Source organism: Pelmatolapia mariae, linkage group LG6 (genome assembly GCF_036321145.2).
Source record: "Pelmatolapia mariae isolate MD_Pm_ZW linkage group LG6, Pm_UMD_F_2, whole genome shotgun sequence".
Lineage (NCBI taxonomy): Eukaryota > Metazoa > Chordata > Actinopteri > Cichliformes > Cichlidae > Pelmatolapia > Pelmatolapia mariae.
In genome coordinates this window covers 35,867,186-35,879,938 of record NC_086232.1, presented here as the reverse complement: position 1 = coordinate 35,879,938, position 12,753 = coordinate 35,867,186, and the positions used below count along the sequence as shown (strand labels likewise).

Here is a 12,753-nt window from a genome sequence, read left to right as displayed (position 1 = left end):
ATATCAACAACAACAAAAAATTATACTTTAAATCACCATTTCCTAAATACGATACGGTTATGAATTATCCAAACATGTGGACTCGTAAAAATTACGATATACATCTGTATGAATACTATGAATTAACCGAACATAGGCAACTCCAGCTAAGTTGTAGCCTGTGTTGATTTAGCCAGAAGCTAAATAGAGGCCTGAAAATGAACACAGTTTCCCTGTATGTAACAATTTGGTTGTGGGTATAATTTAGCTTTCAATTTGGGGAAACCACCAACAGACCAACATTAAAAAAACATAATAAAGAAAAATGGTGTCAAACTGTCAACCAGAAAGAAAATGTGAGAAATGAAACTGAATGTGTCGCTTTATTTTGACCATGTTTAAATAATAATAAAAAATAAATAAACAAAAAACACAAGCAAACAAAACAAATCATAAGAAAAAAAATTATCATCATAAAAAACATCAAAAAGGATTAGGAGGAAACATAATTTAACACCACCCGCTTTCCACTAAAAAAAAGATGATTATTGCTGGCCACCACTCATTGGTTGGTACTGATTGTCATTTCTAGCAGGTGTGTGAATTCTTTCTGAACTGAAGAATACAAAAGCTGGGTGAAACACTGCAATCATGCTGAACTTTATTAGGTGAAGGACCAGCAGTGCGAGGCAGCCACTGGAATTTAAAATAATAACAAAAATAATAGTAATGGGGCTGATGCATGCTGGGTTTTTATTTCTGCTGTTTTGGTCTGCCTGTTTTCAGTTTATAGATAAAGCTGAGTATGGTGTGTTTGGGCAAGATCCTGAATTAGACCAGGAAAAAATGGAGACAGTGGCAGATGAAGACGAAACAGAAGATTCTGCACCTAAAGATAAACTCAAGAGGAGTGCATCGGATGGAGATTTTTCAACACCTGAAGCAATGAAGTTACCCAAGTATCTCAATGTCCCAGCCTCCTATGACCAAAAACAGATTTTCAAGCCAGAAAGAGGAGTCAGGCCCCTTCCTGAATGGGCCAGGAAAATATTGCTTGCTAGTGCTCCTGCTGCTCCTGTAACTGGAGGAGCAGAAACGGGCAGAGACAATGTGGTTGAAATTTTGTGCCATGTGGATAAAATGTATGTAAGAATCAGGAAAGGGGTCTTTAAATCTAGAGATGCATACAAATATTTGAAACTAGGTACATGCCCCGTTAACCAAGAAAATGAGCACTATTACTACCTACTCTACTCTTTTGTAACTGGCTGTGGATTCAAGAAAGAGGTTGGTGAATGTCCTAATGTATTTGTTTCATATTTTACTATGACAAACCAAATGTAAATGTTTATGTTCCAGAGTCATGCAGATTACTTGTCCATCAGCAATGTTCTCCGCTTCAGACCAACCACTCCAGTTTTAAGGGAAATGCCATTTGAAATTCCTCTGCAGTGTCGGTTTCCCAGGTAAGACTTTCCCCCCCCTTTTTTTAAGATTATAAAAGACTTCTAATCAGCCAAGTGTCCTTAATTTTGAATTGTCTCCAATTAATTAGTTTTAACTATTGCAGGTTCTTTCACTCATACAAAGTTGGCTTCCACCCCAAACTGCGAGGAGGAACAGTTTTCAGAGCACTGAAACCAAAAAGAATTTTCAGCCTCACCCTCGTAGATGGTAAACAATCTAGATTAAATTTCATTGCTGTCCACAATTTGAATTCTTCAAATGGTAGGCCTTAAGTATGTTTTAAAGTAAAGACTTTCAAATATGGCTGGTAACACTAAATATTAAACTCCCAAAGTCTTCTATCAAAGCGGAAAGTAGCATCTAAACCTTTTTAATTCTAGGTATGAGTGAGGAAATAGAAATTTGACAAGCCTTTCTGTACAAGGACATTTTTTTTTTTTAAAAAGTACACCAGAGACAAGTTAAAGTTCAAGCAAATGTTTATTTCATATACCACAACAGCTGCCTGTTTTTTATTTTGGCATGCAAATGTACACTATGGAGCTACAACAGCATCCATACTGGTAAAAGCTTAGGGAAGGATAAAATGTTCCACAAACACTTTTCTGAACTCATCACAATGCACTCAGTTAGCCAAACATATGCAGCAGCCTGATTTATTTTTGCCTTATATTGTACTTTGCCACTTTCACCCTACTAAAGCGTCTGGAAATAATGTCACTGGGACCAAAAGCTACACCTTGGGAGAGTCAATGTACTTTGAGGCCAGTGTACTTTACCACACAGCAAGCTCTAGAAATAAAAGGCTCTACATCAACAAGTGCTTCATGACCCCTTCCAGCAACCCGGGCTCAAATACTAAATATACAGTCGTTGACAACCATGGGTAATAATTTTACAGTATCATAATTAAAACTGGGGTGACTTGCTGGGAGTGGATAAACCTGTCTGATCTCCAATTCTAGCTGTATGATTGATGGCAAGGTGATGCTACAGTCAAAGTTCCTTACTGGTAGCTCGAAGATGGTACAGAGATTGACTGTGGGAGCTGTCATCTTCAAGGACCCTGCTTCCATGATCTCATCACAGGTACCCTCAATAGGTTGTATAGAAATGGACGCCATGAAATGCATTATGTAAACACTAAATGCAATGTCTCTTTAGGAACAGTACTTGCACTGTGAGATCTTTATGGGGTCACCTACTCCAACTCTGAATTCGAAGGCTTGTAACTATGATCCAGTTACTGGAAGGTGAGTTGGCTAAACTGAAATTCTACAAGGTGTTACGTTTGTGCTTGCTGTCATCAAATTTTTTTTTAACCCCCGCTTTGTGTTTTAGCTGGAAAGAGCTCTACGGGTATGACACTGTGTGCGCTTGTTGTGAATCAACTTGCTCATCACCACAGCAAAGGGGTAATTTTTAAATTTACATGAGATGCAATAGCTTTTCACTCAGCTGAGCTTGGCTCATTGCAAGTTGAATGAAGTCTTTTTGATGCAAACTGACAACCAGACAGTCTTGCAGAACACTGAAGGCATGAAAGTGGTCTCACATGTGAACAAATAAAATTTTAAACTTTTTTTTTTTTTTTCCTCCACCAGCTTCTAGGAAGATAATCTCAAGTCACTCTTGGATGGTTGACTTGACCAGTGAAGATGAACATGTAAAGTCTGAGCCCAAGATGAAGTCCCGTGATGCTGGCATGTTCAACTTGGATGACCCAGATACAGAAAAACACATAAGGACTTCCTAAACAATTGGGACCAATAATTTAATGTTTAAATGATCAGAATTGTTTTAAAAAATAGCTGCTTTATTTCTTGAACTCTGCACAGTATGCCATTATTCTATGAATGTACAACAATTTGCTTACTGTAAAATGGTTCAATTGAAAATTAAAACTCTAAATTGCACTGTCTTCAAATGTTCAGTTTGCTCTTTCAGTATATTTTGCGTAATCATCAACCATCATGTATGCGTTTCTAAGCATCTCCTGGAAATGCATCATAGCATTCCTGTACATGCAGTTATGTACCACAAGAGGATGGAAGAGATTCACTGGCTTTGCTCTGATTAATTCAGCAGGAAGTTCAATAACCTCAGTTAAAGAATTGCCAATGAGAATGTGTTTCAGTACCTTTTTCTCAAGGCTTCTTTCTATAAAGGATAGCAAGTCTCGTAACCTAGAATCAACACAGTTTGCGTTCCAGTGTCTTGGGTCTGTGGTGAGAAGCAGATGCATTAGGGCCGTTTTGAAATGAAAATCCTTCAGAGCACTACTTCCTGTCATTGCCGTCTGCCTCTTGTGAAGGAAACGTGCAATTTCAAGTGCTTGAATATGACAAGCATTTTCAGGCAGGCGTTTTGAGAGATGTTCTAGGAGATGGTCTTCATAGCTGGTTAAGGATAGTCTCCAGAAAGTATCTAAATCACTTGAGGACCAAGGTGTAATGAAAAAATAAGCATCATTATTAAATGTAACCACGGGATTCATACTGAAGGTGATCTTCTTGCCTGACTTGAATCTGATCACTAGAGCACCAGGAGCATCAATATAGTGAATATTGAGCTCAAACTCATACTTGTGTGAAATCAGTCTCCATGCTTGTTTTATAGAGCTCTGAAACCATCTGGAGACCAGTGATTTTGACAAGAAAGGAGTGTTCTTTGAGCACAGAAAACCATCACAAACCTCAGTAATTTCTGTCCTTATATTCTCATTGTGGTCAGAATGCAACAGGCAAACCATATCCTCATCTGCATCAGAGGTCTGACAGGGGCAATCTTGGGTTTTCTTATTTTCCAAAAGTTTTATTTGACCGCACACTGGCATATTTGAAAAATCCCTCCCTTTGTGGTTACAGAGCTGAATGTGAAAACTATATGGCTTAGGTGGGGTCAAAGGTACAATGATATTACAGGCACTGAGCATCTGAAAGTCCTCAATCACCATACTGCCATTTCTACCACATATGGTCCTCATGGCATCCAGCAGGTCATTTGCAAATCCTTCCAGAAACTCATCCTTCCTCCACTTCTTTTGAGATGATTCTTGAACATATTTAGCATAAAAATCGTGAAGAGTGCCGATGTCTGGTAGCTGCACTTTATCAGCAGCGCACGTCACAGGGGAGGCTGCTACTTGTGTCGTTTGGGAACTCCTATTCAGGTATTTCCAACAGAAACGGATCATGGAAATGACTGAGAATGTGTTCCAAATGTACCAGAGGTAATCTCTTTCCCATTCTGCGATTGATTTCTCTGAGGTTTCATTTTCTGATGTCTTGACATTTTTAAAAGGTGTGTCTTGTCCTTTGGAACTAGATATTTCCTTCTCAGGTCTTGCATGCTGCCCCTGTGGTTTGCCAGGGTCTCCAAAAGGGCTGTCAGTATGGATATCTTTTCCCTTTAGCTCATTAGCATCTTGTGATGTCTTTAAAGCAGCCTCGGGTTCAGCATTATCATTTTTAGGCACACTTGGATCTGATTTAGCTGTGGATCGGCCCCGTAGTAATTCATGATTGGTGCCATGTCCTTCTGACTCTAAAAGTTTGTCTTTTTCAGTGACATTTTGATCAGACTTCTGTTCATCATGAAAGTTTCTGTCATCTTCAGTCTCATTTTTGTCTGTGTGTATTTTCTCACTGACAGGTGGCATTTCCTGGTCGAGTTTCTCTTCCTCTCTCAGCAGCTTCTCTTCATGCCTTTGCATGTCCTTGTTGACAATATCGTCCCATTCCTCAACTCCAGGGTCATCCCTTGGACACATTAGGAGACCGAGACCCACCACAAACACTCTTAGCAGAGTTTCTTGCATCGTCAGTATTGTCTATGAGTGAATTAAATGGCAGCATTCAGTCAATTATAAAAATGCATGTGATTAATTAGTGATTAATAAAACAAAACACTACTGAATCTAAAACCTTCTATTAAAATAATTCAAAACCAATATCCCTGCTAGCAAATTTTACAGTGATGCAAGAAAACAGAGAACGAAGCAACTTCCTCTCTTTACTTATTTCTTTCTGTTGTTACTTTATATGCTAAATACTAGATTACTTTTTGCACATGACATTAAAGGAGAAGAAGAATACGCACCAGAAAGTGTGTTTATCTCAATAATGCAACGCACTGAATAGGTATAATGACGGAACTAAGAGATCAACCTTGCACAGCCGCAGGTTCTGTGATCTCTTCCTATTTTAGATGTAGGTTGCCTTCTGTGACTTATTTCCTGCACACCCTGCCCATGTGCTCTGCTGTGACATTTTCCTGTGCAATAGACAGAAGAAAAGATAGCACAGACTTCCTGTAATTTCAACTGCATTTTCAAAATGTCAGAATTGAGCAATTACTTTGAATCGTTTAGACAGTTTTTACCATTAAGCAGTATGAGGTTGTTTAGATCATTTCATAGTATACTATGAAATGAACGCATTTAGCCACCTACCTTTGTTCAAATAAAAACAATGGTGTTTTATATGCATGAATAGCAGAGAGTGCCTCTGTCTTTTATCTTCTTGTGGGTTTCTAACTGGTTTGTCAAGCTCTATTACATTCAGTGGGTCCAGGTGCTCTAAAAGAGTTATGTGAAATAAAGTAATCAATATGTGATAACATTAGTAGTTATATTTTAAAAGTGAAGCTGTCGATTTGATTCTTCTGGTTTTGATTACGCAAGTGAGAACAGGCTGAACCCTCACCTCTTAGACAATTACATTTTCCAGCCAAAGCCACAGATATTTGAATGGGTTGAAAGTGTTTTTGCATGTCTTCGTTGTTACGACTACACATTAACACAACTACACCCTCGAAGTTCGGGTTTCTCGAATAAACCTCACCACACACTGCATGCATATTAGCAAATAAAGGCATTCCCAGAAATGATGGAAACTATATGTTCCCTTTAACAGGTGTACTTTTGAGAATGTGGGGTGAATCAGAATTTGTTTTGACATCACACTAAAGACAGGTGCCTATGAAGGGAGGGGCATGATGACAGATGATGTGGCTCGCTTTGGACAGAGAGTTCGAGAAGCACCTTTCAGTTGGTCAGGGCTATGATGATTGCTAAGTACAACAGCAAAACTTTTATTATGGACACTGTCCTTATATGATTTTTTTAAACCTTTGATCTATTCATTGACTCTTGTTTAAAGAGGTAAGTGTATTTTATGTATTTCTTGTATTTATTCCTCTATATTAAACCAATAACCCAGTCCACATTAAAGCTGTTTTACAGTAGAAGTCATAGTTTACAGAGATTATAATATCACTTTTTAACATGGTGCCTTTAATAAAATACGTTTTATGGCCTAATTAATGAATATGCAGTAAGTTCCAAATGCTTTAACGATAAGTAATAATCACTTTTAATAAACTTTGAGAGTCCAGTGTTGTGATATTTCTCTACCTACTAAACCTCTAATTCAATAGAAAAAGGAATGCAGAACCAAAAGTCTATTTATTACTTACTTGACTGCTTAATAACACATATAGCATTTGGCCTGATGGTTTATTTTCCCTTAAAATTCAACATTCAAATAGTTGTTTCACAGTATGGCACTCCAAAAGTTGATCTTTGCCATCTTTGATAGATTTCTATATCACATGTAAAATATTTGCAATTATTTTTTAACCATTAATAAAGATTTTACTAGAACCTATAATCATTTCTCATAAAAATCTGATTTTATGCCTTTTTTGCCTTATCTTAAACATGTTACTGTCCTTTTTTTTAACAGGTTTAAGTACTTGTGAACTAAAGACCCAACACATCTCTCAAGATGGATAAGTTTCGTATGATGTTCCAGTTTCTCCAATCCAACCAGGAGTCTTTTATGAATGGAATCTGTGGTATCATGGCACTAGCTAGTGCTCAAATGTACTCAGCGTTTGAGTTCAGCTGTCCCTGTATGCCAGAGTATAACTACACCTATGGGATTGGACTGCTTCTTATTCCTCCCATATGGTTCTTTTTGTTAGGTTTTGTATTGAACAATAATGTGTCAGTGTTGGCAGAGGAGTGGAAAAGACCCACTGGGAAAAGAATGAAGGATCCAACAATCCTGCGCTACATGTTTTGCTCAATCACACAGAGATCTTTGATTGCCCCTGCAGTGTGGGTGTCTGTCACTCTCATGGATGGGAAGAGCTTCCTCTGTGCTTTCAGCATCAATTTGGATATTGACAGGTTTGGGAATTCCAGTGTCATTCAAGGAATGTCAGAGACGGAGAAGTTAAAATTCCTGGCACGTATCCCTTGCAAAGACCTGTTTGAGGATAAGGAATTAAGAGAGGCAGCATCGAGATACATCAAGTGTATATCTCAGGTATCCCACTGTTTATTTGCAACCCTGTGTGAGTGGTTTCTAGGTATGACTTTCTGACAAAATCAAGCAAGATGTGCAATTTCTCTCACTACATTTATGAAAAATATTAATAGTAGCTAAGCTGGTGGCTATATGCCATGATGGTTGTTTGGTAAACCACTTCGATAGCAAACAAAAAACTTAACTTGTATAGCACTTTTCCAAACACATAGTTACAAAGTGTTTACCCATTTGAAAAAAAAAAGGCAGATACCACATGATCCAACATAGAGACAGTCAGGCATTCATTCCAACATACACACTTCCATACACGCAAATAGATGCAAACTATGGCCCAAATAATGGGAGAAAGATTAGGGAAAGCTACCCTCAATCAAGACTTTTCGGCAGTGGTTGAAAAGAAATCACTAAATCGGCTGACCTCGTAGGCTGACAAATGCTGTTCCAAGGTTATAAGCTAAATCGCCACTGGTTTTAATGTAAAGCACATGGAACAAATAGGAGACCTTGATCAAATGATCTGAGTAAGCTCCAGTGATAAGGTCTCACCAGCTTTGATATACAGTGCGACCATAAAGTATCCTTTACTTGTTCCACATTTTTTTATGTTACAATCTTATTCCAAAATGGATTAAGTTTATTTTTCAGTTCAACATTCTACACACGATATCCCATAATGACAAAGAGGAAAATTGCTTCAAATGTTTAGCAAATTTATTAAAACTAAAAAAACTAAAAATATACATGCACATAAGTATTCGCAGCCTTTCCCATGTCACTCAAAATTCAGCTCAGGTGTATCCTATTTCCACTGGTCCTTTGTTAGACGTTTCTACAAGTTGATTGAAGGCCATCTGTTGTAAATTCAGTTGACTGGACATGAATTGGAAAGGCACACACCTGTTAAGCCAATGAAGAGAAGCCACTGTGGGAGAAATATTGACTTCTCTTCATTGGCTCCCTGTTAAATCCAGAATGAAATTAAAATCCTTCAACTCACATACAAGGTCTTAATTAATCAGGGCCAATCTCATCTTAAAGATCTCAGAGTACCACACACCCCCAGTAAAGCACTTTTGTTACCTAGTGTTTTTAAAAGTAGAATGGAAGCCAGAGAATTCAGCTTGGTTCTTCTGTGAAATCAGCTCCCAGTTTGGATTGAGGAGACAGACACCCTCTTCACTTTTAATATTAGGCTTAAAACTACTCTTTTATATAAAGCATATAGTTAGGGTTGGATCAGGTGACCCTGAATCCTCCCTTAGTTATGCTGCAATAGGCTGCTGTTACTGAAGTCACGATGCATTGAGTGTTATTTTATTGTAGGGTCTTTATCTTACAATATAAAATACCTTGTGGTGACTCTCATTGTGATTTGGTGCTATATAAATACCCTCAGAGAGAGGATTCTGTCGAGGTCCAAATGGGCACAATAGATCCCATCATCCATACATGGAAGTAGTTTGGAACCACCAGGACTCTTTGTGGAGATGGCTGCATGGTCAATCTGAGCAATCAAGGTAGAAGGGCCTTAGTCATGGAGGTGACCAAGAACCCAATAGCAACTCCACAGAAATCCAGCCTTGCTCTTTCTCTCGACCCTGATGAGATTAAACAAATATGAAATAAATATTGAATTCTTTGGCCTGAATGCCAAGCAATATGTCTGGCAGAAACTGGGCCAATACCATGCCTAGGGTGAAGCAAAGGCTGTAAAATCTATGTACATTTTCTATTTTTATGTATTTATTCATTTTGATAAATTTGTAAGAATTTCAAGCATTTTTTTTTACTTAGGAAAACTTATCATTAAGGGGTGGGTAGAATTTTGTGTTGAAAATAAATTTAACGAAATGTGGAACAAGTAAAAAGCTATAAATACTTTCCTGATGCACTGCATAAGCAGGGGCCTGCTCATGTAGAGCTTTACATGTTAATAATAGGACTTGCTATGAAGAACTGAGAGATACAAGTGAAAAGTGAGGTAAAATAATCAAGGCGAGAGAAAATTAAAGTGTCGACTAAAAGTTCCAGATGACTGAATCATAGTTAAGGTCTGACTTTTGAAATAGACTGGACTGGATGAGTTTAGACATTCTTAGAGATTAAGAGATTAGACAATTTAGAGATTCAAACTTTAGATGTTGTTCAAAGATGATACCAAAGATGAAAGATTTCAAGCTGTTTTAAGGGATCTTTTGAGGCTCTTTTGAGGGAAGGCTGGCTCATGTGGTCCAATTTTTAATTATGCAGATTTCTTTTGTTTCCCTGGCAGAAAAAATGTGGATAAACAGGCCAAAACCAAAATAAATAGAACACAAAATGTCGGTATTGTCCAGCTGCTTGGTAGAAGCGCTGGTATCAGTCAATAATTTTTCCATTAAAAAGTAATGGTAGCTGAATTCCACAGTCTTGGTAGTGTTCGTGCTGACTCATTGTCACGGGTGACTGGAGTAGCTGAATAGAAAAGACGTATTGTTACTGTTGTTAGTACCACCTGCAGTTTTTCTCCATGGCAAGTCAAATGACTGACAACAAAATGACAACACTGCCCTTAGCTGACAATATTTAATTAAAAAAAAACATACGGTTGGTTTTTTATAATTGGCTGTTTCAAGTATTGTTAGGCTGAACAGATTTAGATTTGACTCTTAAGCCAACTAAATGAATAGCTAAAGAAGGAACCAAAGACTCACCATTTTTGTAAACTGTAGAGAGTTATCCTTTAAAAAGCATTTACGCATTTAAATTAAATTCACAAAAAATAATAATATGAATAATCTAATTAAATAAAACCATCAAAAGAGTACCAATGTGGGCCCTCGTGACCTCAGTGTCTCTAAAATCCTGGCTTCAGCCCTGGCTGTCATTTCACTGAACTATTTTAACTTCAAAACAAGGAAAACTAATTTTAGTTTCCTCGCTTTATTCCTCAAAGACTGCTCTTAACTTAAATCTCCCTGCCAGACTATAATTCACTTTACAGTTTGAGCTCACTGAAGCTTTCCTGCTGGCTTATTAGAGCAATAGATAAGCCTTGAAATTTATTATTCATGGAACTGGGACCTCTTCCACTTCTTCCAAAAACACCCACACTGTTATTTAGGTCTTTGATCAGCTGAAGGGCAATTATACAGGCTTAAAAGTAAGATATCTCTAAAAAGTCAGTTGATATACAGATTCTGTTAATGAGCTATGACACTGTCAAGAAGCTGCTAAATATGCCTTCTTCACCACATCTGATTTTCAGTATCTGCACAAGCACAGATAAACCAGAAGGAGTCAAGATTAGCAGGATGTCTATGTGTGATCCTTCTATCTAACATCTATAGTTTGTTCACGAGCATCATTAGAGAGCTCAAAATAGTGGTCATTTTGCTAGATTTATCATTTCTGCATTTCACAGGCATGCGGATGGATGGTTTTGCTCATGATGACCTTCACTGCCTTCCTGATCCGAGCTATTCGGCCATGCTTCACCCAGGCCGCCTTCCTCAAAACCAAATACTGGTCCCATTATATTGACATTGAACGCAAGATGTTCGATGAAACCTGTAAAGAGCACGCCAAGAGCTTTGCCAAGGTTTGCATCCAGCAATACTTTGAGAACATCAGCGGAGAGATGCGAAGCTTCCACCGCCATCACAGCAAACATGACAGCGACAACGAAGATGAAGACACGTGGAAAAGTGATGAGGAAAAGCTGTTGGGTATCAGAGCCCAGGATGATATGAACAAAGTTTTGTGGAACTGGCACACCTGTAAGCCACCTCTGGCTCTGAGAAAAGAACATGAAGATGGTGAAAAAGAGGGGAAAATGAATGGAAATATTAATGGGGAAGTAAATGGGTTTGTAAAGAGCCACACTCACGATGTGGAGAAAAAAGAGTGGGCGGTGTATTACAGTAAGGTCTAAAGAGTTCAAAGAGAAACTATTTTTTTCCAGAGTATTTTATTTGTGGAAGATAGAAAATATATTATTGCATTCTGCCCTGCAGTTTAAGCTTTATTTAAACGCACACTATTTTAACTGACTGGTTGACTGATGGTATAATGCATATGTATGTAGCTATGTATAATAGATTTTAAGGAAACAAAAACTGTCGACATATTTCTGGTTCACACACAGATCAGTTTACACAGAACATGTCTGGCACTGGGTGTAATCCCAAGTCTGTTGTTTTCATTTTTGTGTTTTATCTGTTTGTCATGAATTATTGTCGAAAACACACTCTCATCGTTCCCCAGGGGACTCAGCTTGGCGGAAATCTGAAGTCTGTAAATTCTAGGCTGCTAATAAGTGCTGCTTTATCAGGCTGATAGTAAAGCATTATTAGAGCACACTGGAGAGTTCTCATTGATAACACTAATGAATGTTTGTATTGCTCTCAAGTGCAAGGCCACCATAAATATTCCCAGAGCAAAACTAGACAGAAATTAAAGCATCGCTCAGAAGAGCTCCGTGTACGTCAAGCACCCACTGTGTCTCGTCTCGTGCAACCTATATCTTGAAAAACAATGAAAAGTTGATCTTGTTAGTGATAAAGGACACTTCTTGCTTATTTCTGTATACACAGAGATTTTTCTGAAACGGCTTCTTGCCCTTTCTGCTGTGGCCTGTAGACTAAAAACGGCAGCTAACTGAGGCTGCTGTGCACCTGAGATTACTACGTTTATTTTCTCTGAATATAACACTACAGAAATACTGCATTTGCAATAAAGCAAACCTAAGATTTATGCAAAAACTAAAGGTTGCCGCAGTCAAAAGAATTTACATGTCACTGCGAAAACAAGGTCTACATTTGCATCTTCTTTATTTGCTTGCTCAGCCCCAATTCTGTCACTCACTCCTTGGTAAACCCTATATTACAATCACTGAGCAAACACTTTGCTTCTGTTCTATTTGAAAAGGCTTTTAAATATTTATTTTAGAAAAATGTAATTAAAGCTGAATATGTAACCTTTTTGATAT

At 37.9% G+C, this 12,753-nt stretch overlaps 3 protein-coding genes across 3 annotated transcripts; 2 read left to right on the top strand and 1 right to left on the bottom strand.

Moving 5' to 3' along the window:
• Window positions 1-924: 924 nt before the first annotated feature.
• Window positions 925-3,205, top strand: zp3c (zona pellucida glycoprotein 3c). Its single transcript, XM_063477314.2, has 7 exons — window positions 925-1,266; window positions 1,339-1,445; window positions 1,550-1,653; window positions 2,149-2,332; window positions 2,412-2,582; window positions 2,671-2,861; window positions 3,051-3,205. The coding sequence occupies exons 1-7, from the start codon at window positions 925-927 to the stop codon at window positions 3,200-3,202; spliced, it is 1,251 nt and encodes a 416-aa protein (XP_063333384.1). The 3' UTR covers window positions 3,203-3,205.
• Window positions 3,206-3,375: 170 nt separating this feature from the next.
• On the bottom strand, window positions 3,376-5,635 carry LOC134629449 (inositol 1,4,5-trisphosphate receptor-interacting protein). The gene is made up of 2 exons (XM_063476784.1): window positions 5,548-5,635; window positions 3,376-5,278 (listed from the first exon to the last, which is right to left on the bottom strand). Exon 2 carries the CDS (start codon window positions 5,264-5,266, stop codon window positions 3,377-3,379), a length of 1,890 nt encoding a protein of 629 aa, XP_063332854.1. The 5' UTR covers window positions 5,267-5,278; window positions 5,548-5,635; the 3' UTR covers window position 3,376.
• Window positions 5,636-7,235: 1,600 nt separating this feature from the next.
• On the top strand, window positions 7,236-11,697 carry LOC134629452 (calcium homeostasis modulator protein 1). The gene is made up of 2 exons (XM_063476786.1): window positions 7,236-7,781; window positions 11,188-11,697. The coding sequence occupies exons 1-2, from the start codon at window positions 7,236-7,238 to the stop codon at window positions 11,695-11,697; spliced, it is 1,056 nt and encodes a 351-aa protein (XP_063332856.1).
• The last annotated feature ends 1,056 nt before the right edge of the window (window positions 11,698-12,753 follow it).